The following is a 27,500-nucleotide window of genomic DNA, read 5'->3' as shown; positions in this document are numbered from 1 at the left end:
CTGCTGGACGGACCCGGGTGGTGCAGGGATGTCCTGCAGTCAGACACTGTACCGACCTGTTGATCAGCAGAAACATGGCGCTGACCTGCAGAGCTCTGACCAGAACCACCAGACTGGATGCTTTCTGGTCTGGTTTAATTGTTTAACTGGTTACCAGCTCGTCTTATCTGAACTATTCCCAGTAACAGGAGGGCATATGTTTAGCAGAACTTCACAATAAGAGCCTTATAAAGCTCTGAGGTTCCCTCTCTGCTCATTAATAATAAGTTTCCCTGACAGATTATGATTTAATCCAGAAATAATCCCAGCTGCTGCCGCTGCTCAGGTTGAGGTGAGAACTGGGACCAGCAGCAGGCTGGTACTGGTGCTGTTGGGAGGAGGATCAGATGACCTTCATGGAAACTGATGGAACCTTTCAGGAATGTTTTAAAGCTGCCATGTTTTTTTAAAGTTGCACTTTGACACTTTTATTAAAAATGTTTTCATATTTCTGTTGAAAGTGGGCTGCACAGTGGCGCAGTTGGTGGCACTGTTGCCTTGCAGCAAGAAGGTCCTGGGTTCGATTCCCGGCCAGGGTCTTTCTGCATGGAGTTAGTTTGCATGTTCTCCCTGTTCATGCGTGTGTTCTCTCCGGGTACTCCGGCTTCCTCCCACAGTCCAAAAACATGACTGTCAGGTTAATTGGTCTCTCTCTCTAAATTCTCCCCAGGTGTGAGTGTGTGTGTGTATGGTTGTTTGTCCTGTATGTCTCTGTGTTGCCCTGCGACAGACTGGCGACCTGTCCAGGGTGACCCCACCTCTCGCCCGGAACGTAGCTGGAGATAGAGACCAGCAACCCTCCCGACCCCATTAGGGACAAAGGATGAACAGAAAATGGATGGAGATGGATGCTCACTGCAGAAATACACCGCTCCTCCCCCTTGCTCTGTTACAGCTGGTTCACCACAGCCAGCCTGTCATAAGTGCTAAGGCTAGCTAGCATAGAGAGACACAGTTTGTTGGTCGGATCGCTGTTTGTGTGTGTTGTAGTCTGCAGATCCCCATTTTGTTCTGTTTATTATAATAAGTTCATTCTTCGTTGTGGTTTGTTCATTCCTTCAGAGCTTGGTTTTGTCTGTCTCCTGCCTTGATCCTTGGTACTGATATTTCCTAGATGTCATTGAATGTTACTGTTTACCTGTGTTCCTTGAACGTGTCTTCTTGCGAGGAGCGTTAGGCATCGAGTGACACAACGTGAGTTATTTGTGTGAAGGTAAATAAAACCTTTCTTTCTGCAAAGACAACGCCGGACGCCATCCCAGAAACACATAGAAGTAAAGCAAGTTGTTTCTCTGCTATTAGCACAATGAGTAGTGAGTATATAAGGTTGATTGACAGCGCTACGCCCCACCTCCTGGCTCTGATTGTAGCAGATCAGGGAGGAGATGGATCTGTTCTCAGATTATCTGTCTCACAGCAAACATGGTGACAGTTTTAACAAATATGTCCCGCCAGAACAGGGATTTTTGCACCGAGTAGCGTGAGCGTCTGAACCGGACCGCCATGGATGGGAATCCAACCAGAAAAACAAACAGATTCTAACTGAAACTGTTAGCATTTAGCATCACGATCAAATCTTTTTCTCACAGTGTTAGCTCCTGTTAATGTCTTTAGCTCTAGCTAACAATGTTAGCTCCTGCTAGTATAGGCGTCAGTAGCTCCCAAGCTGATGGCGTTAGCTTGTTTCCGCAGATATTTCATGTTCAGAAGGTTGTGGATCCTTTAAGGTTGTCATCTTGTCATCATGGTCTCCAACCTGGTCCTGGTCCAGGTTCTTGTATGAACGGATCCAGAGAGCGGTTCCCATGAAGACAGAGTTACACTGTCAAATTTTTTCTAAAATATGAGAACAATGAGCTGCAGGCTCAGGTGTGTGTGTGTGTGTGTGTGTGTGTGGAATGTAATTTCTCCTCTCTCTTCTCTGCTGAGGAAACATCTGGGTGTCTCTGCCCCGACTCGTCCTGAAATGTGAAGCTGCAGGATCTCAGCCTGATCCGTCACGTTCTCCAAGTTTCCCACCAGAACCACAGACCCGTTTACCTGGTTCTGATAGTTCTGGAGTTTTGTATTGCTTCCTGCGGTCAGTTTAAAGATGAAACACTCTGCAGACCATGTCCCAGTTTGTCCCAGTCTGTCCCAGTTGGACTTGTGCTGATGATTCTGTGGGGGTGTGTGTGTGCATGTGTGCCTGCCCCTCAGGTGTGTGTGTGTGTGTGTGTGTGTGCGTGCCTGCCCCTCAGGTGTGTGTGTGTGTGTGCATGTGTGCCTGCCCCTCAGGTGTGTGTGTGTGTGTGTATGTGTGTGTGCCTGCCCTTCAGGTGTGTGTTCTGGCTTTCTTTGTGACTACGTTCTGATTGGATCCCTGATGAGATTCCTGATCTGATTGGTTAACTGGAAACATGGCGTTGATGAGGGAAGAGTTTCTCTGGTCCCAGCGGACAGGCTCCTGCATGTCCCCAGTGCTCCCAGTAAAGGAGACCAGCCTCATTGTGCTGCTGCCGCTTAGTTTCCCCCTCAGAGATCCTGAAAGACGTTTTTCTCTGTGGTTCGTGGAAACCACACACTGACTCCCAGCAGCTCCATGGAAACCAGCACTGGTTTCACTGGCGCTACTCTGCTCTGCTCTGGTCAGCTTGACTGGGAGTGGCCCAGTTCAGTCCCAGTCTGTGACATTAAAGCAGAATGTTTACAGACATTGTCTGGAAACAAAGTGGGACCATCATGACCCACTCCTTGGTGCTGTTCACTGGTTTCCAGTCAGAGACCATCATGGATGTCCTGACCCGCATCAGAACCAGCAGCCAACCCGCTGTTCTGATTCATTCTGGTTCTGTTGGTCATGTGACATGGTTTTCACAATAAAAGCATTATTTAACAAGGTAAAATGATCCTGAAGTCTCTGTCTCTTCCAGCGGTTCTGACTTGGTGAGGCAGTCTGTAATGGAGGTTCTGATCCAGTTTGGGTTTTAGGTTCTGCCACAGCCAGCAGGGGGCAGCAGAGGGGAGGGAAAGGAGGGAGAGTCCATGAAGGGCTGACACCTGGGAGGCGGAGCTTAGCGCAGCGCTCAGCGCTGACGGCACGAGACGCTCCGAGAGACAGACTGGGACAGACTGGGATCATGGAGTCAAACTGGAGTAATCTCCCCTGACAACACACTGCAGACAGCATGGTAAGGCCTCCACACACACACACACACACACACACACACACACACACACACACACACACACTGCCTGTAGCTCTGGGCGGCTGGACTGAGGGGAGTTTAGTTGGGGGAGCAGCGGGGGTGTTAGGTTCCACCAGGGTGTGTGTGTGTTAGGGATTCAACATTGGATCTGAGGTGTGTGTGTACCGTGGAACAGCAGAGTGTGTGTAGCTGTGAGCAGCAGGACCAGCGGAACACTGGTCCTGCTGTGTTCCGCTGGTCCAGTGGACCAGCGGTGTTTGAAAGTCAGGTGTTTGAAAGTCAGGTGTTTGAAAGTCAGGTCAAACACCTGACTTTCTGACAGGTGTTTGACCTGTCAGAAAGTCAGGTCAAACACCAGAACCCAACAGAACCCGACCCGGTGGAGCAGAACCACTCCATGGTCCAGTGCTGTAACAGGTGGAGGCGGGTCAGCTGGGACTCCTGCAGCTGAGCCGATCCAGTCAGCCTGGGAGATTCTGCCACCTTCGGATCAGAACCAGAGCATCACAACCCACAGCCTGGTTCTGGTTCTGCCGAACAGAACCACCTGTTAGTGCTTCCTGTAGCTCGGCAGGTTATTATGGGATGTTTGTGGTTTGATGGGCTGCAGTGAAAACTTTATTTCCCAACATGATTCCAATTTAGAAGTTTCTAATTCTAACTGCTGTTAGCGCAACCTGGCTAACTGCTGTTAGCGCAACCTGAACAGAGCAACAGTCCCCAGCGTCCAATCAGATTGCTTAAAGGCAGACATTAACCCCCCGTGAGGCCAGAGGAGACGCTTCCATCGTTAGCGATGCAGCTGTGCGTCAAATTTAGAGGCGTACCAGAAACATGTGAATACAAAGGTTCCAGCTGGGGATGGGTGCAAAAGAAAAAATGTGATTTGGTAAAAAAAAATCAAAGTAATTAATGAATTGAAATGATGTAAAGATGCGTCTATTCTTTAAATAGATTTGTATTTATTGCTGAACCACAGTAGTGAAACTAAACCTCCTCAGGTTTTGGTCTTTGCAGGCATCAGGCTGTAGTTTATCATCGTCACCATGGCAACGATGACCATCCATCCCTGACGCCGTCCTCCCCATGTCCCGTCTGTACTGCTCTGTTCAGTACCAGAACCTGGACCCGACTCCGGCGTGACTCTGAAGTGACTCTTTGTTTCGCCGGCAGAACAAGTGAAAACAGTGACTCACGCTGATGATTACACTCACCTGAGCAGGGCGAAGTGCCGTTACCATGGAGACGTCAGGTAAACTGGGAGTGCTGACGGAAACATGCTGAGACCTGCTCAAGGAGCCACAACAGGAACCAGAACTAATGTGGGTCCAGTCAGAGGTCAATGGTTCTGACAGAACTCAGAAGTTTAGCCCTGTGGAACGAGATCCACCTGAGAGACTGCTGTCTGAGCAGGTTGACGACATCACAGGTGAGGAGGTCCATGGGGAGTTCTGATTGGTTGATGGCAGCTGAATCTGAGCTCAGAATGGATGGGTTGGTTCTGATCCGGAAGGGTTCTGTTGGGTTCTTCAGAATGTTCTGGTCTGCAGTCCAGGCAGCTGCAGATGATTGGTTCTGTGTTCCTGATCAGCTCTGATGGTTCGGTTCTGGATCTGGTTCTGGACCCTGTGATGTGGACAAAGTGAAAGTGTTGACATTCAGAGATCTGCAGGCCGTCATGCAGAGGAACCCGGCAGCGAGTTGCGTTGCTGCATGTTGCGTTGCTGAGCTTTGCGTTGCGTTACTGACCGTTGCGTTGCTGACCGTTGCGTTGCTGAGCTTTGCGTTGCGTTACTGAGCGTTGCTGAGCTTTGCGTTGCTGCATGTTGCGTTGCTGAGCTTTGCGTTGCGTTACTGAGCGTTGCGTTACTGAGCGTTGCGTTGCTGAGCGTTGCGTTGCTGACCGTTGCGTTGCTGAGCGTTGCGTTGCTGAGCGTTGCTTTGCTGAGCGTTGCGTTGCTGAGCGTTGCGTTGCTTTGCGTTGCATTGCTGAGCGTTGCGTTGCTGCGCCCTCATATTTTCAGAGTTTAACCCGAGTGCCAGAGTTCTGGTCCAGTTGGACGGCTGTCCTTCATGTCCACTCAGGACTTCAGTCCAACTGGGTTTTATCTCCTCATTTACTCCTGAACGATGTTTACCTGGTTACCATGGAGACCACATGCGGTCCCATCACACACTGGCGTCGGCTGACTGGTGTTGGGTTTAAACTGGTCTCCATCAGAACTTCACCCTCAGGTCGGGCCGCTTCACTGAATCCTTTCATAGAGGCCGTAAATACTGGCCCAAAGAGTTCTGGACGCCTTCCAGAACCGACCAGGAACAGGAACTCTGACCCAGGAGGTTCTGGAGCCTCTCCGGTCCGATTCATGGCAGTTCAACCTCAGACCAGAATGTGTTCAGGCTCTCAGTCAGTCTCTGTTGAGGCATTGCAGGAATGTTCAGACGCTGGTTCCGGCCCAAAGGACGGATCCGGAGTTTCTATCAGAACCCGGTCTGTGGTTCTGGTGGACCCAGAGCAGATTGGTTTCCCCCCGCCGGCGCCAGGTCACCATGTGGATCATGTTCTCCACGCTCTGGAAGCCGTCTTCACGCTGCCTGTCGGGTCGGATGTCTCTGCGGTTCCGACCTCTCATTGGTCCAGATGTTCAGAAGCAGGAAGTAGTCTTTGTTGGGTCGGTTTCTGTCCTGCTCAGGTCTGAAACATGAAACCTGGCGGCGCCAACGTGTGGGAACCCCCCCACACTGGAAGGTGACACCAGTGGGAAGGGATTTGCCCTCTGACCTACTTCAGTGGGACCTGCTGCTTCTGGATCGGATCTCCACTTCGATCCGATCCAGAAGGATCACAGATTCAAGATCCCAACAGATTCAGGAGAAGAAGAATGAAGGTTTTTATTCAAGCTGTGAGGAGGGCAGCTCTGAGAGGAGGTCCTGGTTTCAAACAAACACACTTTTATACAAATCTGAAGCCAAGCGGCACCTTGAAAACTTTCTCAGTTATCAACAAGTCATATCAAACTAGAGGATCCATGCTACTCGTTACCCTGCAAGCCTATGCTACCGTTAGCCTACGCTATCATTTTCACGTGCTCCCGTTAGCCCGTGTTACTCTTATCCCTCGCTACTGTTAGCCCGTGCTACTGTTAGCTTTTGCTACTGTTAGCCTTTGTTACTGTTAGCCCGTGTTACTGTTAGCTTTTGCTACTGCTAGCCCGTGTTACTGTTAGCCCTTGCTACTGTTAGCCCATGCTCCCGTTAGCCCATTAGGTGACATGAAGTTGCAGTATCAGACTTCTCCTGGGTTGGAAACGTGCAGAAGGTTCTGCACGTTAGAAATTTCTGTTAGAAATTTAGAAATTGGGACACTGCAGCATCCAGAACATAAGCGGTGAGGCAGTCGGTACCGATGGGTCAGACTGGGACAGAACACAGAACACGGCCCGTTTCCCCGAGCTTTAACCCTCATCTGCTGAAGGAATCTTCCTGGTTCTGGTTCTGAACTGAGAGACGGTTTCTGTAGAACATCAGCGGCCCGGTCCCAGGTTCTGTGTGAGGTTCTGCTCACTCTGACTTGGGCTGCTGGTTCTGGTTCTGGTGTTCCAGCAGCCTGGCTGTCTGGAGCATTCCTGTCTCGGTAAGCTGCGGAGGCATCGCCTGAAGGCGCGCCGCTCATTCCTGCTCAGCGCCTCTGGAATGTGATAACATCAGATGAAACTTTAATCCTTGGGAGGAAACTGCAGCGTCTCCAGACGAGCCGCAGCATGCCGCGGCCGGCCCGCAGCATCACAGAACCATGGCGGGTAATCACAGCAGGAAGCTGCTCTGCTGCTGCTGACGATGATGATGATGATGATGGCAGCAGGGCTTTAGCTGTTTGGCGGTGTAAGCTGTTGGGACGTTCACTGCTGCTGCTGCAGATCGACTTTCTCTGCTTTCTAGACGACCTTCAGCTCCTGAAGCTCTTATGAAGCCACCAGTTACAATACTTGAACCTACAGTGTCATATTTATTCAGATTTTATTTGTCAAATAACTTTTATAAATCGTTTTTCTAAAAAACTTTTTTGTAAATTTAACCTTTTCCCAAATTATTTATTTTAGATTTTATCTTAAATTATTTTTCAGAAATATTGTTTTTAAAAGTTTGTTTTTTAAAAAAATCTCCTTTTTTATTATTTATTTATTTTTTTCAAAATAATAAAAATCTAAAATTCATTTTAGATTTTCTCTAATATTTTTTCCCTCAGGAAGTCTCGGTCTGAGATGTTTGGAGAAAAGTCCGTAGAACACGATTTGAAAAGAACCAAGTTCATTAAAGTCATTTTCAAAACTCAGTTTAGGTTAGAAAAGTTGCATAAATGTAGGTTCAACCATTGTTCTCAAAACTTATGTTTTAATCGAAAGTTTAGACTTTTGAAATGGATTTTAGTTTTCAAATTTCATTTTTGAAACTTGTTTCTTTCAGTGACATTTGAACGCTAAGCATCCAGAGGAAACTACGCCGGGTTTTAATGAGCCGCAGGACGTTGTTAGAATTCAGGCTTTTATTGTGAAGGTTAGCAGGAAGTTGTATCTGTGCTCTGTGCTACCAGTTAGAGTAGTAGCTGGCCAAGCTGGGAACCAGTTAAGCAGCTGCAGCAGAACATTGTGACGCTGCTGGAGGCAGGAAGGAGAAAGTTTGGTGGATGAAAGATCTCATCCTTTCGGAGTCACTTCACATTCACTGGTTTCATTCTGACTACTGAACCATCTCCTGCCTGCTAACTTTGTCTAAGCTAGCATAGCATGCAGCGCTGATGTTTCCATGACGACGTCGGCCATGGTTTTCTGGAGAAGCTCTAGCTGCTTTCATCCAGAGGACAGAAGGCGCCTCATCCTCCTCACCGCTCTCTGGCAGGACCAGAGGTCACGTCTCCTGAGGTTTCCTCATTAGAGAGCCGTGACCTTTGACCCAGCAGGGAGCCTGGATCCCAGCCCATCAGGGAACAGAGTTCCTGTCCTGCAGACTGATGTTGGGACATGTTGACCTGCTGCCTCCACGCCCTGCAGGAACCGGTTCTGCATCAGGATGAATCACGGCCCGGCGGGCATCCGTCCAAACCAGCAGAACCAGAACCAGTTCCTCTGGAAGCATCAGGCCTGCTGGAACATTGGAGCCCGTCGTCAGGACGCCGCGCTGGAGACGGACCTGACCGCCAAGTTCTCCTCAGAACCAGAACCAGAACCCACAGTGGGCGGTTGGGCCTGTGGGGGCGCTCTCTGTGTTCCTGCTGTGGGTAAGCAGTTAGAAGTGGTCTTCTCTGACCTTTGACCTCCTGCTAACTGATCAGTTATTGATCCACACCAGGAAGTCATAATCAGCTCAGAGTGGGAGGTCCTCCGTACTCCTTTTCCTCTCTTTTCCTCTCTCTCTCCTCTTCTTCCCCTCCCCTCCCTTCTCCTCTCTGGTTCTGGTCCGGTCCTGGTCCACATGTCCTCCCTGTTGTGTCTCCTGCAGGACTCTGAGTTTTTGGACGTGTGCATCCAGAAGGCGCTGGCCGCCGTCTTCCCTCCCTTCCAGGCCTCGGCCCCCACCCTGCTGCCTCAGGTCCTCGCCGTGGTGGACAGCTGTTACCGTGGAGACGGCCTCCGCTACCTCTTCCACTTCCTGCTTCCTTCCAAGCACTTCCTGCAGAACCTGCAGCAGGATGCCTGTGTGAGTTCCTGCGGACGACTGTCCACCCTGTCCCCTGTCTGTCCACACACCCTTCAACCTTTGACCCCCACACAAAAACATGAAGTGATTTAAACATGCGAAGAAGCGATTTCAGTGTCAGAGAAGAAGAAGGGCATTGACCTTTAACCCCTAGGCCAGTGGTCCCCAACCTTTTTAGTCGCGCGGACCGGTCAGCCCTTCGCAATTTTGCTGCGGACCGGGGGGTGGGTGTTGCGTGTTACGTTCTAAAAAGAACCCGTGGTAGGCGAAATCCGCGAAGTAGGAACCTTTATTTTTTTACAATTAATGTACAATGAAATATTCCATAATATATTGAAACCAAAGAACAAAACCTCTTTACAGGCCCAAACATTTGTTTAACAAATAAAAAGTACTGTATAAACTTTTTTTTTTTTTTTTTTTACAAATAACTACTGTACTGTAAAATAATAATTTTAATATGAACTCAAAGCGGATTCCCTGCCCGAATTGCGGAGATCAGCGCCGCCTCACCGCGACCTGAGTTATTGGATTAGAACGGGAGAAAATAAAAAATTATTATGAAAAAAAACAAAACAAAGTACAGTAGCACAAATAGTGACTCTCGTGTATTTCACTGCTCTTCTGACTGAGCTGCTGCAGCCTGACTCCGCTCTGTAGCGTTTTTTTTTCTTCTAAAGCCCGCGGTGCAGGTGGGTTTCTTCCAGAGAAGAACATAGTTATCGGCAGCTGCTGTCGCTCTTTTTTCTTCTGGGCAAAAAGATTCTTATAAACCGACATGCCACCATGGATTATGTTAAATTTGGCAAGCTGTTTTACGTATGTGTACATATTATACCGCAACGTTGTTGACACACAGGTAGAGAAGAAGCGGAGAGACTGTTTAGCCAATCAGAATGCAGAACACAATGCACGATGCAAATCCGTGAAGCAGCGAGACCGTGAAAGGTGAACCGTGAAACAGCGACGGTTCACTGTACTCTGATGTTGTTTTGTTACTCATTCTGCTGCAAGTTGGCTCAATTTTGACGCGCAAGACGTAACCGGTAAAATCCGGTTTAGGATATTCATAATAAAAGATCCGGAAGTAGTTCATTATTTCTTGCGCGGCCCGGTACCAATTGGTCAGCGGACCGGTGGTTGGGGACCACTGCCCTAGGCCTCAGAATGTCCTTCTGGTTTTTCTGCCTATTAAAACAGGAAACAGAGAGTTGATGCTTTTAGCAACGTTTCTAGAAAACATGAAACTTTGAATATCTGGCAGCTTTTCATAATCGACTGTTTGGTAAAAGAGAAAATTTTAGTTTTTAAATAAATAAAAAAGAAATTGACATCCTTAGTTTCAGTGAATAAAACTCATTTATAAAATGATGTCCGGACGTTTTGTCTCCAACCTTCTCTGACTGCAGACACAGGCCCACATCACAGTGCTGCCACTACCATGCTTCCCTACAAACACGTTGCTATGGCACTGAACAGATTCATGTGTTAGGGTGGCCTACTCAAAGTCCAGACTGCAACCTCTCTGAGCTGGAGATGTTTTACTCAGCAGAGCAGAGAAAAGTTTCCAGCAGGTAGAGATAAACTCCAGAAGGCCTGCACACCGCACTTTTCAGATCAGACATGAATGATAATTTTCCTTCCAGCTCTCAGTTCTGCCGTGGTTTGATCCCAGTAAGCTCAGACTGGTTGGTGCTGGTCCCAGTAAGCTCAGACTGGTTGGTGAAGAAAAGTTAAAGTGCTCTGAATACTTTAGTCAGACTTTATGTCCGTCCATCATGGAGTCACTTTTTATTGAGAACAGGAGAGGAGAATCGTGTTTGTCCTAATGACTGACCCCGCCCCCTCTCTGACCCCCCCCCGTCTTATCCTCCCCCCCCCTCTCCAGGCTCCGTTCTCCGGCCTGCTGTTCCGTCATCCTGGCTGGCCTCTCTGCCTCCATGAGAGGGTAGTCGTCCATCTTTGTCCTCTGGACCCGCTCCTCCTCCATCCAGGAGACTTCTACTTGCTGCTTTCTCCTCTTGCTGCTCCTGCGGCCTGCGGGGCCCCCGTCCCTCCCCGCCTGCTCCTGGTCAGCGCGTCAGCGGGCGGCCGCCATGCGGAGCAGCAGGAGGTGCCGGCCCGGGCCCTGACCTCCATCTTCAGCATGGCCTGGCTGGACGGCGAGAACCGGGAGCGTGAGCGGCGCGGCGCCGCCGGGTTGCGGCGCTGCGTCCTGTCCGCCCAGGGCGACGTCTTCAGGGTCCCCTGGGAGGACGTCGTCCACCCGCAGTTCATCAGCCGCTCGCGTGGCTCCGCCTCCTCCAGGACGGACGGGAAGCCCCTCCCCCTCCCAGCTACACCCAGCCAGTCAGCAGCCAGCAGCGACGACTCAGAGGGCGAATACGTGGAGCTGACCGAGCTGCTGCCGCCGCTGCAACCAGCGCTGACACGCTTCTCCCCACAGAAAGGATCCCTGACCCAGTCCATCAGCCTGCAGAACCGGACCAGAACCACAACACACCCGTGGGCCACCAAGGCCAGCTCACACACCGTGCAGTGCTCCAGACTGCTGGAGGAGAACTTCAGTCCCTCCTCCTCCTCTTCCTCAGAAGGCTGCGGTGCAGCAGGGAGGAGCAGCATGCACGCTGCAGCTGCAGGAGGTGAGGAGGAGGAGGAGGAGGAGGAGGAGGAGGCAAAGCATGACAGAGATGAAGGTTTGGAGTCAGACTGTGCAGAAAGAGAGGAGCGACTGCAGCAGGAGAGGAGGAGCGATGAAGAGGAGGAGGTGGTTCTGGGAAGAAAGGAGGAAGTGATGAAAGTTGATCAGAAGGAAGAAGGAGAGGTTAAAGAGAAAAAGACAGGATGTGAAGAGTACACAGCTAAAGACTTTTACTCTGAAATTAACAAACTAATGCACTCTGAGGACTCTTATTCTGAAAGGTTTATGAGAAAACTAAACCTGGAGGCCTCATACGGTAAAAACATGACTGAAAATACAAACACAGAAGACTTTTGTTGTGAAAGTATCACAGAAGAAATCCTCCCAGAGGACTCTTATTTTGAAAATATGTCAGAAAAAAACAAACAGAGTACCTCTAATTATGGAGATATGGGAGAAAATATACATCCAGGAGGCTCTTATTCTGAAAAACTAACAAAAAATACATACCTGAAAGACTTTTATTCTGAAAATATTATAGAGAAAATAAACCCAGAGGACTCTTATTGTGAAAATATGAGCCATAAAACAACACACCCAGATTTTCAGTGTAAAAGCATCACTGAAAGCAAACATTCAGCTGAGTATTATTTTGAAAATATTGCTCTAAAAGCAACTTCTGCCAGCTCTTTTTCTGAAAATGAGACACAGAAAACTGTCACTGATGACTTTTATTCTGACGGCACACTGCAAACACAGTCTGAAGACTCTTATTTTGAAATTGGCTCCTTTCAAATACCCTCTGAGTCAAAGAAGTTAAATTCTGGGCATGTTTTCCCCAGCAGCTCTAAAACTGAACAAAGCCTCCTCAAATCCGAAGACTCTTATTCTGAAAAGCTAATACAACAAACACTACCTGAAGACTCTTATTTTGAAGATCCAGCACAACTAACACTACCTGAGGACTCTTATTCTGAAAAACAAGAACAACTTGATGACTCTTATTCTGAAAATCTGATACAACATGAAAACTCTTATTCTGAAAATGCAACACAACACGAGGACTCTTATTTTGAAGATCAGATTAAACATGAGGACTCTTATTCTGAAGATCCAGCACAACTAACACTACCTGAGGGCTCTTATTCTGAAAACCGAACACAACCTGAGGATTCCTGTTCAACAACAAACCAACTGAATGTCATTTATTCTGAAAAACAAACGCAGGACTCTTATTGTGAAGTTCCAGCAGAGTCTGAGGAAGCTCCTCCTGCGTTCAGTGGAGTTCAGGAGAACCTGGGGAAAGAAGAGGAGCAGATTGGTGGACGAATATCTGCAGGTCATCAGACTGAAGGTACACCCCTCCTCTTCTTCCTCCTCCTCTTCCTCAGTGTCTCTCTCAATCACCAGCGTCCTTCTGACTTCCTCATTCACCTCCTCCTCTGATTGGCTGAATCCCTTTTTACACCTTTTGTCTTTGTAACTGTCTATCTCCTCCTCTGATTGGCTGAAGCGTTTCACCTGTCTGTAGCTCCTCCTCCTAACTCACCTGTTTGTGTCTACCGGGTTCGGGATGATCTGCTCTGAGTTCCAGGTCACAGAAAGTCCTCGTGACCCGGGTCGCCCTGACCTGCTGTGACGTCCAGGACTTTAAGAAACTTTTTATTGATTTGGATCTCCACCTGGTTCTGGTTCTGATCAGGTGTCTCTCTGCAGGTTCCAGCTGTGAGGGTTCCCATATCCAGTTACACATCAACGCTGGTTTTGGTCCAAAAGAACCAGAAAAACCCTTAGCTTCCCCAACCCAGTCCTCCCAGTCCTCCCAGTCCAGGTTCCAGAGTGTGCTGCTGAGGTCTGGAGCTGTGTGCCTGCCTGGTGAGCAGCAGAAACAAGATCAGCCTGTTTGGGCCCAGTGGATCAGGCCCCTTCTGTCTGCCACACATGCCGGAGCGTAAAATATCGTTAGCATATTGTAGCGTGTGTTTAGTGTGTTTAAACATGTTGTAAGCGTGTGTTTAGCGTGTTGATGTGCCGGCTGCGTCTCCATCAGGAACCAGAGACAGAGCAGGGCGGGTTCTTCTCACCGTCTCCACCTGCAGCCCTGTGTGGACAGACCCAGACTGTGAGAGTGCCAAGCTGCTCCACCTCATGCGCTACTACACCTCCACCCTCAGGTACGCCCAGATCCTGCTTCGCTGCCCTCACCCGTATGACGGCTCTGTGTCTGACATCACTTCCTGTGTGAAACAGGGCGGAGGCTCGAGCCATGGGGCTGACGGTGTTGGTGGATGCTCGGAGAGCTGCTCCTGCATCTGCCGTCTTCTCTGCCCTCCAGACCCTGCAGGTGAGGCTGGACCACAGGGAGGAGGGTCACATGACCAGTGGAGGGTCACATGACCAGTGGAGGGTCACATGACCTGCTGATTATATTCAACAGAACCAGATCGATTCATCTATTGAAACCAGCCAAGCCCTCTGATCCAGTTTCTGCTGTGGTTAAAAACTGTTTGTTGCTGCAGTCCTTCATGTGTTTGTTGCTGCAGTCCTTCATGTGTTTGTTGCTGCAGTCCTTCATGTGTTTGTTGCTGCAGTCCTTCATGTGTTTGTTGCTGCAGTCCTTCATGTGTTTGTTGCTGCACTGTTGCATGAAGGACTGTTGCTTTATGCAACAGTGCTTCAACAGGGCTCCAGGTCAGCGTCCTCTGGGTGAAAAGTGGCAGTAAGGTTCTGGAGAACCTGGACCAGCCCAGTGGGCTGAAGCTGTAGGTCCAGCAGAATGTTTCCTTTGGGACTCTCAGATCTTTAGGCTTCAGTTTTGTCCAGGGTGGATAAAACGTCCGGCTCGACTCCAGCTGCTCTGAAGTCTCACATATACAGTCTTTCATTCAAACAGCTGGAGACAGACAACCTTCAGCTGAAGTTCTGGTTCTGTTCTGCTCTGCTAATGTTCTGCGTCTCACTGAGGATGTTTTGCTGTGCAGGAGGATTCGCCCAGCTCCATCCACTCAGTTCTCTTCCTTGCTAACAAAGACTCATCACTGTGGCTGGATAAAGCTGCTGCTGCTCAGGTAACTGCAGCAGCTGGCCAGGCTCCGCCCTGCGGCTCTCTGTGAATGCTAACAGTGAATGCTAACAGTGAATGCTAACAGTGAGTTTCCTCCTGCAGGTGGAGGTGCTGAGCTCCCTGACGTCTCTGCAGAGACATGTGGATCTGCAGCAGCTTCCTGTAGAGCTTGGAGGCTCATTCAGCTTCAGCCAGAGCAACTGGATCAGCTTCAGATTGGTCAGCACATGCACCCCCCCCCACACACACACAGTTAGTTTAGTTGAAGCCTGACCCTGGTGACCCCTGCAGTGTGACCTGAGCCTCTGCAGCGCTGATGAAATGAGCTCAGAGTTCAGATGTTTCGATGCTTTGTGTCCATCAGAGGGTGGAGCAGCTCTCCAGGCAGTGCAGCAGCGTCATCCATCTGCTGCAGGAAACCATCAGCAACCTGCAGAGCACACCTTTACCTGCTGTTGCTGAGGTAACGGGGCAGATGATCAGTGGCTCCCTCGTGCGGGAGGCTTTTGTTTCCATTTGCTGTAAATCAGGTTCAGCTTCATCAGAATGTTTTGACTAGGCCAGCCCAGACGTTGTCCCTGTCCCCCTGCCAGGATGCGGAGCAGCTGCTGTCCAGCTGCAGGGCGGCGATGTGCAGCACCCTGAAAGACGCCCGCTTGGTGCAGCTGCAGCAGGAGGGCGGGGCCTCTCTGGCCTGGCTGCGCAGGGACGAGGTGATCGGCGCGGCGGAGGAGCAGCGGGCGGCGGTGGAGGCCGCGGCGTCTCTCTACGATCGGGGTGGACGAGCTGCTGCACCGCCTGGTCACCCTGTCCAACGCCAGGACGCAGGAGCTCAGCTTCATCGCCGAGTTCAGGGGCCTGGAGCGCGGCTTCAGCCAGGTGAGGCTGAGCACGCTCAGTGAGGGCGTCATGGCTGCTGAGGAGCAGCTTCAGCTTCACTGCAGCTCTTGGTATGCAGCAAGTAGTCAGTATGTTACTGAATGCTCTGAGGCAGAACTCCCTCCTCCATGGCTGATGGATCAGAACCTCTCTGGACGGACCGGTCACTTGGCTCTGACCCGTTTCTGCTACCTGTTCGGCAGGTGAGGGCGTGGCTGGAGCAGGAGGGCGAGCTCCGCCTGCAGTGTCTGAATGAGCCGGTGGACTCTCTGGATCTGCTGAGCAGGAAGCAGCAGGACTTCAAGGAGTTCTACGCCGTCGCTTACGTGAGTTCTGCAGAACTGTCTGGAGAACCGTTTGGGTCGGAGCTGCGGGACCGGCCCGGCGGGTCTCACTCTGCTTCCTCCATCCTCAGGAGCGATGCAAGCGGGGCGAAGCTCTGCTGAGCCGGCTGGAGCGCTGGGGCGACGTCTCCAATCCGGACCTGCACGCCTACGAGGTCAAAGTTCATTCCTTCTGGGCCCAGCTGCAGGACTTCTCCCAGCGGGTCAAAAGCACCGAGCAGAACATGGAGCGGGCTGTGCAGCTGTACCGTTTCCTGGACCAGGTACTGATCCGGTTCTGAACCAACTGCTGCTGGTTCATTTATAGCACCAATAATAATAATAATAATAACATTTTATTGTGTTATATTCATTAATATTAGATCAATTTATTCTGAAAAACAAAAGGAAAATCTTTAGACCTTCGTCCAGGAGACATGCTGTCTCTGTCCACGGTGGAGGTCAGTGGGGGTCAGTGGAGGTCAGAGGGGGTCAGTGGAGGTCAGAGGGGGTCAGTGGAGGTCAGAGGGGGTCAAAGGGAGTCAGTGGGGGTCAGTGGAGGTTAGAGGAGGTCAGGTGGGTTAGGATGCAGAACTGAACTCAGCTTCACCTAATCACACCGAGGTACCATACTCTCTATGGTTCTGGAGTTTGGGTTCATCTGATCGGTGTTTTCATTGTCCTGCTGCTGACCCGGTTCTGCAGAACCTCAGCACATTGGATCTCCGGTTGAAGGGAACTGGACCCAGCCCTCTAATTCTGAGTCCTTTCCAGCAGTTGAGGGGCCTCATGTATCAAACACGGAGCCGTTTTCACACTAAAACTTGGCGTACGGAAATATTTAGAAAAATACCTGCTCACCTTTCCTTTAGAAATCCCAATATGTGGAAACAGAGCAGCTGCTGCTCCGCCGTCGCCTCCATAAAAACATCTTAATGTGAATTAGTATAAAAACCCGGAGGTCTGCCGCCGCGGGAAGCAGTTACCATGGCAACGGCCTTGTTTGTAGCAGAATAGTATTTATAATAGTTATTATATATTTTATTTAAAAGGTGCTTTCACTTCACAAAAATAACAATGAAAGATAAATTTCCAAATGAACCCTAAAGATCTCAGAGCAGCAGAGCGATCAGCCGGGATTTAAACGTTTCTTCTGAATCCAGGAATCATGAGCAGAAGTTACATTTACAGGGTCCAGATGATTTCTGTCCATAAGGCGCATTCACAAAGCGGGCGGCTCCACTGGAGGACGGCTGCAGCTGGACCGGTACCGGTACCGGTACCTGCTTTAAGTTCTGCTCAGAGCTCCAGGATGATCAGTCTGGATGAATCTAAACGCTCAGAAACCAGCAGATCAATCTGATCTCTGATCAATGGCTCCATGTTCTCCATCAGAGCCAAAGCTCCTCAGGTAGCGGCTCACCTTGATGCAGCTACTGATATACCTGGGATTGTCTCCACACCTGATCACCTTCAATAATCAAACTGTTTGATCAGCCCTGGTTTCTCTCTAGTGAGAATAAATAGATGCATTCAGACGATGAGTTTCATCTTTATGAGACACAAACTGAGCAACATGATTATTTACACTGGAGCGTAAATAATAATTTACGCTCCAGTGTAAATTATTGGAGTCGACTCTGCATCAGTGTTTATTATCACTATTATTATTATTATTTACAGCGGAAACCATAAGTTTACATACACCCAACATCAAAGGCGGATGGAAAATTAACCCTTCGTTCAACATTTATTCATGTGCAGCTCGTCTTACCGTGACTCTGTCAGGCAGGAAGCAGAGCCGCCTGCCGCCCGGCTCTGTGGTACCGGCCCGGTTGGGTTGGACCTGCGTTAGTGTGACCGATGTAGAACCAGACCAGTAAGCAGTTGTGATTGTGTGTGAAATGACATGGAAGGAGGAGCTGGTGTCCAGCAGGGGGCAGCACCTGTTTCAGGCTGAGGGGGTGGAGCTGCGGCTGATGACATCATATCCTCTCTCTGCAGGCCTACGGCTGGGCGCTGGAGGGCCTTCGCCAGCTGGCTTGCGTCTCCATGGAGGACTGCACGGCGCCGAACAAATGCTGTGCTGTGATTGGCTGCCTGGAAGACTACCGGTCAAAGCACCCTCCAATCCCAGAGAGCCGCTTCCAGGAGATGAAGGCGGAGGCGGGACTGCTGAGGGGCGAGCGCGGCCTCCGCCAGTGGAGCTTCGCCTGGTCCAAGTGTCAGGAGACAGAAAACACGTTTGACAGGAAGATGGAGGCGGCGCTCCTGACTCGGGACTCCGCCCACCGTCGCCGCTCCGACTCTGTTGTGAGCACAAGCTCCGCCTCCTCCAGGAAGTCCGGGCTCTGGGGAATCCTTGACGCGTCGCCGCCCACCCCGCAGCGCACACCGTTCCTGCGGCGCCTGCTGCGGAGCTCCTCCTCCTTCGAAGAGTCGGTGCGGCAGGACGTCTGCTCCCCTGGCTTCATCCCGCCCTCCTCTTCCTCCTCCTCTTCTTCCTCCAGGAGGCAGCTGCTGAGGAAGACCCAGAGCTTCGACCCGCCCGGCCTCACCCGACTCGTCGCGCTGCGGCGCCGGCCCTCGCACCCTCAGCGAGCCGCCGCGCAGAGGAAACACGGCGTGTTCATCCGTGGCCTGGAGGTCAGCAGCACGGAGGCAGCGGACCGGACGCTCCGTCCCAGAATCCCGGGGCAGAACTGGGCGGGTCCACGGAGCCCTGGGACACCAGGGGGCACCGCAGGGGACGGCCGGCCCCGAGGAAGGTGGGTCGTCCATCATCACGCAGCGGGACGATGACGACGTTAACGTGTTCAGACTGTAATAATGGCGCTCCGTCCTGTGTGCAGTAAACTGCGGCACATCGTGGAGGAGATGGTGACCACGGAGCGGGAGTACGTCCGCTCGCTGCGTTACATGATCCATCACTACTTCCCAGAGATGGAGCGCGCCGACCTTCCTCAGGACCTCAGAGGGAAACGCTCCGTCATCTTCGGCAACCTGGAGAAACTGCTGGACTTCCACAGCCAGTTCTTCCTCAGGGAGCTGGAGGCCTGCTGGAAGCACCCACTGAGGGCGCCACACTGCTTCCTCAGACACGTACGCCATGTTCCCTTATGCCTCCGGGGTCAGGGGTCAGGGGTCAGGCCTCTGGGGTCAGGCTATGCTAAAAACCTGCTACCACCATTATTTAATGAATGAGATCTGAAAAGTGCGTCTGGATTCAGCCCCTTTAACACAGCTTCTTGGGTTTGAACCAGCCTCACCTCATCATGGCTAGCTGTACGCCCACCAGGTGTTCCTCAGGTAACCTGGGCTCCTGAATCTCCCTCACCTGGAGAAATGCTCAGAGCTTCAGAAATGTTCTTATCAATTCAATATTTATCATTTCATTATGAAGTCGTTGGGATGCTGGAGGACTGAGCGCTCTTCTTATTCTGGGCTTGTTCTTGTAAACCTGCGAGTTTCAGGCCAGGAAGGAACGCCCATAAATGGCCAATGGGCTAAATTCACAGAGAGCCGTTCCAGTCGTACCGACCAATCAGAGAGCGTCAAGCTGATGATTTTAGTGCTTTAATGCTGCTCCGCCGTGCCGCTGAATGGCCCCTTGGGGACAAACAAAGAATTGGATTGAATGCCACATTCACAAAGGTCAGCCGGGGTCAAGCGCCTTGCCCGAGGGAACATCAGCATCAGCAGGAGGAAGAGCACCGGGAGAGTACAAAGAAAACCAAGAGAGTCTAAAGAGTCCCTAAAAGTAAAACAAAAGTTTTAATTACAAAAAATAATTTTGTCTTAAAAACTCGTCAATCTGCAGATTTTCCATAAAAACTTCAGTTTAATTTAGTTTGGGCTTAAATTTGTTCATGCTTTTTTTACTGCATTGTTTTTATTTGTTGAAGGTTCAAAGGTCATAGGAAGAATTCATTTACAACAAATAACTTCATATTCAGATGTGACCAAAATATAAAACTCAGCTTCCAACTAATCTCTCATAAAATGCTTCTTAATCTGGATTATTGTATTTTTCTATCCATCCATCCCTCTTCTTCCGTTTATCCGGGGTCGGGTCGCGGGGTCAGCAGCTTCAGAAGCGAGGCCCAGTCTTCCCTCTTCCCAGCCTCTTGTTCCAGCTCCTATGGGGGAATCTGAGAAACAGCCCAGGAACATCGTCCCTCCAGCGTGTCCTGGGTTTTCCCCTCCTCCTGGTGGGACCTGGACTCCTCACCAGGGAGGCGTCCAGGAGGCATCCTGACCAGATGCAGATGATGCTCCTCTCGATGTGAAGGAGCAGCAGCTCTACTCTGAGTTCCTCCGGGATGACTGAGCTTCTCTCTCTAAGGGAGAGCCCAGACACCCTGCAGAGAAAACCCATTTCGGTCGCTTGTATCCGCGATCTGGTTCTTTCGGTCATGACCCAAAGCTCATGACCATAGATGAGGGTGGGAACGTAGATCGACCGGTAAATCGAGAGCTTCGCTTTTTGGCTCAGCTCTCTCTTCACCACGACGGACCGGTACAGCGCGGCTTGACGGCAGACGCTGCGCCAATCCGCCTGTCGACCTCCCGCTCCCTTCTTCCCTCATTCGTGAACAAGATCCCGAGATACTTGAACTCCTCCACTTGGGGCAGGACACCCCCCGACCCGGAGAAGGCACTCTACCCTTTTCCGGCTCAAGACCATGATGGCCTCGGATTTGGAGGCACTGATCCTCATCCCGGCCGCTTCACACTCGGCTGCGAACCGCTCCAGCGAGAGCTGCAGATCACAGCCTGATGAAGCCAGAAGGACCACATCATCCGCAAAAAGCAGAGAAGAGATCCTAAGGCCACCAAATCGGATCCCCTCAACACCTTGGCTGCGCCTAGAAATTCTGTCCATGAAAGTGATGAACAGAATCGGTGACAAAGGGCAGCCCTGGCGGAGTCCAACTCTCACCGGAAACGAGCCCGACTTGCTGCCGGCAATGCGGACCAGGCTCTGACACCGGTCATACAGGGACCTGACAGCCCGTATCAAAGGGCCCGGTACCCCATACTCCCGGAGAACCCCCCACAGGGCTCCCCGAGGGACACGGTCGAACGCCTCCAAGTCCACAAAACACATGTAGACCGGTTGGGCGAACTCCCAGAACCCTCCAGGACCCTGCCGAGGGTGTAGAGCTGGTCCAGTGTTGCAGAACCAGAACCACACTGCTCTTCCTGAATCCGAGGTTCAACTATCCGATGGACCCTCCTCTCCAGGACCCCCGAATAGACCTTGCCAGGGAGGCTTAAGAGTGTGAACCCCCTGTAATTGGAGCACACCCTCCGGTCCCCAGGGGGTCCACCGCCCCGGTCTGCCAGTCCAGGGGAACTGTCCCAATGTCCAAGCAAAAACCAGCACAACCCTACAACATCCAGAGCCTTAAGGAACTCATCCACCCCCTGGGCTCTGCCACCGACATCGCGTTTTTTTAGGGAATTAAAATCCAAACATCAGATGTTAACCAACATTTATAATTAAATTATTGGGTTAAATGAACCAAATCAGTTTCTGTAGCAGCCAGTCCTCCAGGTCCAACACGCCGTCATCTGGTTCCTCCAGCTCTACGCATGTCCATGTGACACATGCTGCACTTTTCAGATTTTTATTTGTAAAACAGTTTGGAAGCCATCTTCCTCATCCAGCACTGTGTGTAACGGGGTGTGTGTGTGTGTGTGTGTGTTTCTGAGAGCAGCAGGAGCAGTTCAGCCTCTACGCTCTCTACAGTAAGAACAAACCCAAATCTGACGCACTGCTGATGAACCACGGCCAAGCCTTCTTCAGGGTGAGTACTGCAGCTTCTGTCTGACCTCTGACCTCGGGCGGCTTCCTGACCTCTGACCCTTGCCTGCAGAGGAAGCAGCTGGAGCTGGGCGATAAGATGGACCTTCGTCCTACCTGCTGAAGCCCGTCCAGAGGATGAGTAAATACGCCCTGCTTGCTCTCTGACCTCACCAAGGAGGTGGGCAGCGCTCAGGAGGCGGAGCTTACCGCGCTGCAGGACGCCACCAACATGGTCAAGTTCCAGCTTCGCCATGGCAACGACCTGCTGGCCATGGACGCCATCAGGGAATGCGATGTGAAGTCGAGGTGTTTTATGCAGGTAACAGATGACCTTTGACCCCCAGGACCTGCAGCAGGAGCGATGTCTGCAGAAGTCTGACCAGATGAATCCGATTTTATCGTTTGTTCTCCTGATGACAGAAACACTTAAAATCCAGTTTATAGCAGCGTTCGTGGAAATTGTCGGCCGTTCACCGACCGATTCTCCTCCGACCTTGAACTTATATCGACGTTAAAACGTTAAAAACGCAGCGCAGAGACCGCAGTCTGCAGCAGTCAGCCATGTTGGTGTGGGGTCAGGGTCTTTAGAGGAAGCTGAGTCGTTCAGGATTTAAATCTGTTTCCATGGTACAGCTTTCCTCAACAAGTCTCTGTATTTCTATTGGTTGCATGACTTTCCATCACGGCTTTGTCCCAGCTGAGTGGATTGTGGTGCAGTTGGAAGCAAAATCTGAACAAAAGTTTAATTTAATAATAATATTATTAATGTGCATCAAACCAGCTGAGTTTAACCATTAATAATTTTAAAAACGGATCATTGATGTGATTTTTGGAAAAATTGCTACACGCTTTCTACCATGAGGATTGGACACTCTGCTCAGTAAAAATGATGAACCGCCTCATCTTATTGATGGGAAGTTTAGTGAACAGGAACGAAAGCAGATACAGTAAATCAGTCAGAATCAATTTTTGTTTTAGATCGGTGACCTCTGTGTTGTGAGTCTCTGTTTACTCCAGACGGAGGTTGGATAGAATCAGGGGAAATTTTTTTTATTTAATTAGCAGTTTAGTTACTTCTTCTCTCAGCAGTCCTGCTGTGAGTTGTTTCCACCAGTAGATGGCAGCTCTGAGCCCCGTGTGAGCTGGTTCTGCTCTCCCTGCAGGTGAACCTGACGGAGCAGGGTCAGCTGATCCGGCAGGACGAGTTCACGGTCTGGAGTGGCAGGAGGAAATGCCAGCGCCACATCTTCTTGTTCGAGGATCTGCTTCTGTTCAGCAAGCCCAAGAAGATGGAGGGTGGGCTGGACGTCTTCATCTACAAGCACTCCTTCAAGGTGAGCCGCGCCGCGTTCTGACGGACTTCCTGTGACTCCGGTTCTGATTGGACTCCATCCTCTTTCAGGACGGCGGATGTGGCCTGACGGAGTCCATCGGGGACGACGGGCTCCGCTTCGAGATCTGGTTCCGGAGGAGACACCGCCAAGAACCAGACCTTTGTCTTGCAAGGCCGCCTCGGCCGACGCCAAGCACGCCTGGACCGCCGACGTCGCCCGCATCCTGTGGAGCCAGGCGGCCCGCAACAAAGGTGGAGGCCGCTGCCGCCGTGCAGAGACACACAGATGCACGCCACCGCCAGTCAGTTAACGAAATGATGTGTGTGTTCCTGTGTGTGTTCCCGTGCGTCCAGAGATGCGTCTGAAGGAGATGGTGTCGATGGGAGTGGGGAACAAACCGTTCCTGGACATCCAGCCGAGCGACGCCGCCATCAGCGACCGGGCCGTCCATTACATCATGAAGCCCAGAGGTACAGCCAGGTTCCCATGGCAACAGCTAACTGAGTTCAGAACGTTGGTCAGTTCTGACCTATTCGGTTCTGCTCTGTCCAGGCGCCAGAACCAGGGCGTCCATCGCCGTGGCAACCTTTGACCAACGCCCACCCGTTCAGCAGGGCGGCGGCCTCGGAGGCGGCGGCATCTGGACCGTCGTCCTGCAGCCTGCTGGGACCGCTCAACCTGCACATGTTCAGGTAGGAGTCGCACCTGAAGCCCCGCCCCCTCTCCTGCTCACCCTTCCTTCCTCCTGCAGCTCCACCGCCCCCCCTGCCGACGCCTCCTTCAGCTCCTCCTGCATCGAGGAAGACGGGCAGGAGCAGGAGACCAGCAGCCAGCCCTCCATGAGTATGAGCTCTGACCGCTGTAGCTCCGCCTCCTGGAACTCACCTGTTCAGGTGAGTGAGTAACCGTGTCTCGGTGTATCTGCAGCCACCGAGAGCTCCGGCTCCTCCTCCCGCTGCCTCTCCGGCTCCACCGGCTCCGACAGCGGCTGCGCCTCCTCCCATCTGCAGGACGAGCCCCGCCCCTCCTCCGGAAAGCGCCACGGCAACGGCGCCTTCGTCTCGACTGTAAGTCAACTCACTTCTGATTGGTCAGGGCATGATGATGTCATCAGCTGCTGTGGTCACATGATCTCTGCTCCTCCTCAGGATGCCGCCACCGTCGTCTGACGCCGTTTCACAGGCTAGTCCTCTGCTTTTATTTTGAAGGCTGAAAGAGGAAGTAGTTGCTACGGTTACAGAACTGCGATCTCTGTCTGCAGGTTCTGACGCTTCCAGGAGGAACGTTGGTTCTACTTCCTGTAAATATTCCTGTTCAGTCCGGTCAGCAGGTTCCTCCAGAACCGGCCCGGCGGTCCAGAACCGGCCCGGCGGTCCGACTGTACATGTGTGTAAATATTCCTCAGCTGAACGTTGCTCGCTCTTTTCTAACCTCGTTAATAAACACGTTTGATGAAAAGCACAGCTGCGTTTGTTCTGACCCGTTCTGGTTCTACCGGACCCTAGTGTTACCGGGATCGGGTTTGTCCAGGTGTTTTTATCCAGAAAATTGTCCTCAGAACCGTCCGATCCAGAACCAGCGACCGGCCGGTTCTGGAACCCGGACCACAGATGAACCATGTGACCCTGATGAAACTTTTCGCTCTCCGTTCTGAAACAACCGGGTCGGGTTTCAGGTTCTGCTTCAGTCTCTGAGGACGACCTTGTGGTTCTGTCTGGCTGATCAGAACCACAACATTTGTACTGTTCTCTCAAACAGAGCCAGACAGAACTTTCCGTTCGGACCAGGACTTCTGTTCACTTCGATCCGATCAGGCCCAGCTCTTCATCATCATCATCCTCTGACACCAGTAGACAAACTCCAATATAAAACAAGTTTATTTATAAAATCCTTCATGTTACAATACAGTTAGAGGCTTTTATTCTGAAAGTCAGGTAGAAAAATAAACTCAAGAGGAACTCTGGAGACAGCCGGGTTCTCCGGATCAGTTGCATAGCCGGTTCCGGTTGGGTTCTGCTGACCTCAGACCAGCTGACGGGTCAGAACCTCCTCATGTAAAACTGATTCTCCACAGGAAGCTGAAACATTTCCTGTTTCACTGAAAACTGCAGGACTTCCTGTCCTGAGACAACTGTTAGAGCAGAAAACTTCAAAATAAAAGCATGAAAACAAACCGAAGCTGGGTTGAAATGAAACCTTCTTGTTCACAGCTGGCATTTTTAAATCAAACATGGCCGCCCTGCTGACCCCTAGCTGACCTTCCTGGAGACGGCTTTAAAGGGACAGTTCACACTTTGTCCATCAGTGTTTGAGCGCGCTCAGTTTGAACAGTCAGAGCAAAAACATCTGGTTTCAGGAACACAAGGAGCTGGACGAAACTCCTCGGCCTAGTCAAAGCCCAGATACTGAGCTCTTGCAGATGCTGTGGGGCGACAGGAAGTGATGCCGGGACAGCGTCCCTGAGATGGAGACAGGAAGCTTCTCCTGAAGGGATTTCATCCAGACAGACTAGATGTTAGGGTGTGCTAACTTTTCCCCGAGTTAGAGAACATTTTGGTTGATCTACTGATTAGTTCCTGTGTTTATTTGGACAAAATCACTTTAAATTCTGGAGATAAATATGAAAAATTAAACATCTATATGTGAACGTCTAGTAAAGGTGTACTAACTTTTCCATGTAAACATGCTCTTCTTAGAGCGAGGCGCTGGAGGACTGCCAAGCAGTCAGGAAGCAACGATTTCAGATGAAACTGAGCGCGCTCAGATGACCAATCAGGAAAAACACGGACTGTCCCTTTAAGTGTGTCTGTACATGTAAGCTCCGCCCCTACATAAGCCCCGCCTCCATCCTACAGACAAAAACATTGCCGATTGTTTTCACGTTTCAAGGCAGCCGCCATCATAACCTGGAAGGAGGAGGAGCCACAGTTGGTCAGGAGGCTCCGCCTACCGCAGCGAGCCTCTGCAGGTGATTGGTCGGCAGCTGGAGGCTCCGCCTACAGCAGTGAACACCTGAACACGCTCTTCTTAGAGAGCGGATCTGAGATCTTCACCTGGCCACCTCCACCTGCTGGACCCCCGTCGTTCTGCAATGAAAACACAGAACGTCACGGAGACCTGGAAATACCTGGAAATAACCTGAAATAGCCTGAAACACCTGGAAATACTCGGATGTTCGGGTCGACTCACCATCTTCCTGTTGAGGCGGCTCATGATGTCTCTGGCGAGGGTCAGGAAGCCCTGAGGAGACAAATGCAACGTTACGCACAGGTTCTATTGCGGTCCGGGTTCTACTGCGGTCCGGGTTCTGGTCGGGTCCGGACTCACCTCCTCCACATTGATGCTGGACTTGGCGCTGGTTTCCAGGAACTTGATCCCGTAGTCGATGGCGAGCTGAAGGACAACAGAACCACACATTCAGAACATCACCGGACCCATTGGGTTCGGATCCATCTGCTTCCTGTCATGTGATCTGGAAGCTCCGCCCACCTTCTCCTCTCTCTTTGGAGACCTGCCTCTTGTCGTTCATGTCGCACTTGTTTCCCAGGATCATCTTCTCCACATCCGCCGACGCGTGCTGCAACACAAACATGGCCGTCAGGTGGCCGATGACATCATCAGTGCCGGTCACATGGCGGGGCGGGGCCTACCTCCTCGATGTTGCGTATCCAGTTCCGGATGTTGTCGAAGGATTTCTCGTTGGTGATGTCGTACACCAGCATGATGCCCTGCCGCGACAAACAGGAAGTGACATGTCTGCACTGACAAATGAAAAGAGGAGGGGGCGTGGCCTACCATGGCGCCTCGGTAGTAGGCTGTGGTGATGGTCCGGAAGCGCTCCTGACCCGCTGTGTCCCTGCGGACAGAACCCGACCCGGGATCAAGGGATTAATACGGGTTAGCGATTCTGAACAGATTCTAGTTCACTTAACTGATCCACAAACAACGAATCAGTTCAGATCCAGAACCAGTTACTTGGACCGGACCTGTATTAACTGACCCAGAACCAGAGAAAGTTCTCCAAGCCCGGATCCAGACCGACTCTCACCAGATCTGCAGTTTGATCTTCTTTCCGTCCAGCTCCACGGTCCGAATTTTAAAATCGATTCCTGAAACAGAGGCGGCACTGTGAGTCACGTGTGTCAAACTGAAGGTCCATGGGCCAAATCCAGCCCGCTGTGACCAACCTGTGGCCCTTCAGACCCCAAACGGACAGAATTAGAACTCTCATTACATTCCTGAATCAAATGAATGACTCGTTATCAGGTTTCTGCAGAGTTGAGTGACATACCAAAGGAGGGAAGTCAGCCATTTGATTCAGGAGTTCTGGACAAGGGATTCATGTAAGAGTTGCAGGATAGTAGCTCTATCCTGTACTGCATTTGGGTAAAAGGTCTTTAGGAATGGAAGAGTTGTGACAGAATATTTTAGTGGTTTTGAAATCCTAACTTTTCGAGATTGCTGAATCTCAACTGTTCAAAGTGATTAACTTTGAACAGTCGAGTTGGTGATGTACCTGATCACTG

At 51.0% G+C, this 27,500-nt stretch overlaps 2 protein-coding genes across 2 annotated transcripts; one reads left to right on the top strand and one right to left on the bottom strand.

The window, feature by feature from the left end:
* The first annotated feature begins 2,530 nt into the window (after positions 1 to 2,530).
* LOC116716668 (puratrophin-1-like) lies at positions 2,531 to 24,437 on the top strand. The gene is given in 29 exon segments (XM_032557477.1): positions 2,531 to 3,209; positions 8,724 to 8,921; positions 10,810 to 12,916; positions 13,279 to 13,437; positions 13,613 to 13,736; positions 13,813 to 13,906; positions 14,544 to 14,630; positions 14,729 to 14,845; positions 14,991 to 15,101; positions 15,220 to 15,402; positions 15,404 to 15,505; positions 15,709 to 15,831; positions 15,921 to 16,112; positions 17,833 to 18,596; positions 18,681 to 18,930; positions 21,552 to 21,641; positions 21,711 to 21,744; positions 21,747 to 21,793; positions 21,795 to 21,935; positions 22,804 to 22,974; positions 23,043 to 23,138; positions 23,141 to 23,225; positions 23,328 to 23,444; positions 23,527 to 23,569; positions 23,571 to 23,666; positions 23,726 to 23,817; positions 23,902 to 24,041; positions 24,123 to 24,156; positions 24,236 to 24,437. Coding segments are annotated over 28 exon segments (5,787 nt in total). The 5' UTR covers positions 2,531 to 3,206; the 3' UTR covers positions 24,144 to 24,156; positions 24,236 to 24,437.
* A 396-nt stretch (positions 24,438 to 24,833) lies between these two features.
* LOC116716669 (ras-related protein Rab-8B-like) lies at positions 24,834 to 27,171 on the bottom strand (the record flags this gene model as incomplete). Its single annotated transcript, XM_032557478.1, has 7 exons — positions 24,834 to 26,060; positions 26,164 to 26,214; positions 26,302 to 26,370; positions 26,465 to 26,551; positions 26,625 to 26,702; positions 26,770 to 26,830; positions 27,023 to 27,171. Coding segments are annotated over 7 exons (585 nt in total), but the record flags the coding sequence as incomplete, so codon positions are not given.
* Positions 27,172 to 27,500: the final 329 nt, after the last annotated feature.

This window comes from Xiphophorus hellerii, unplaced genomic scaffold (genome assembly GCF_003331165.1).
Source record: "Xiphophorus hellerii strain 12219 unplaced genomic scaffold, Xiphophorus_hellerii-4.1 PGA_scaffold_78__1_contigs__length_500000, whole genome shotgun sequence".
Classification (NCBI taxonomy): Eukaryota; Metazoa; Chordata; class Actinopteri; order Cyprinodontiformes; family Poeciliidae; genus Xiphophorus; species Xiphophorus hellerii.
This window is presented reverse-complemented; position numbering and strand designations above follow the sequence as displayed.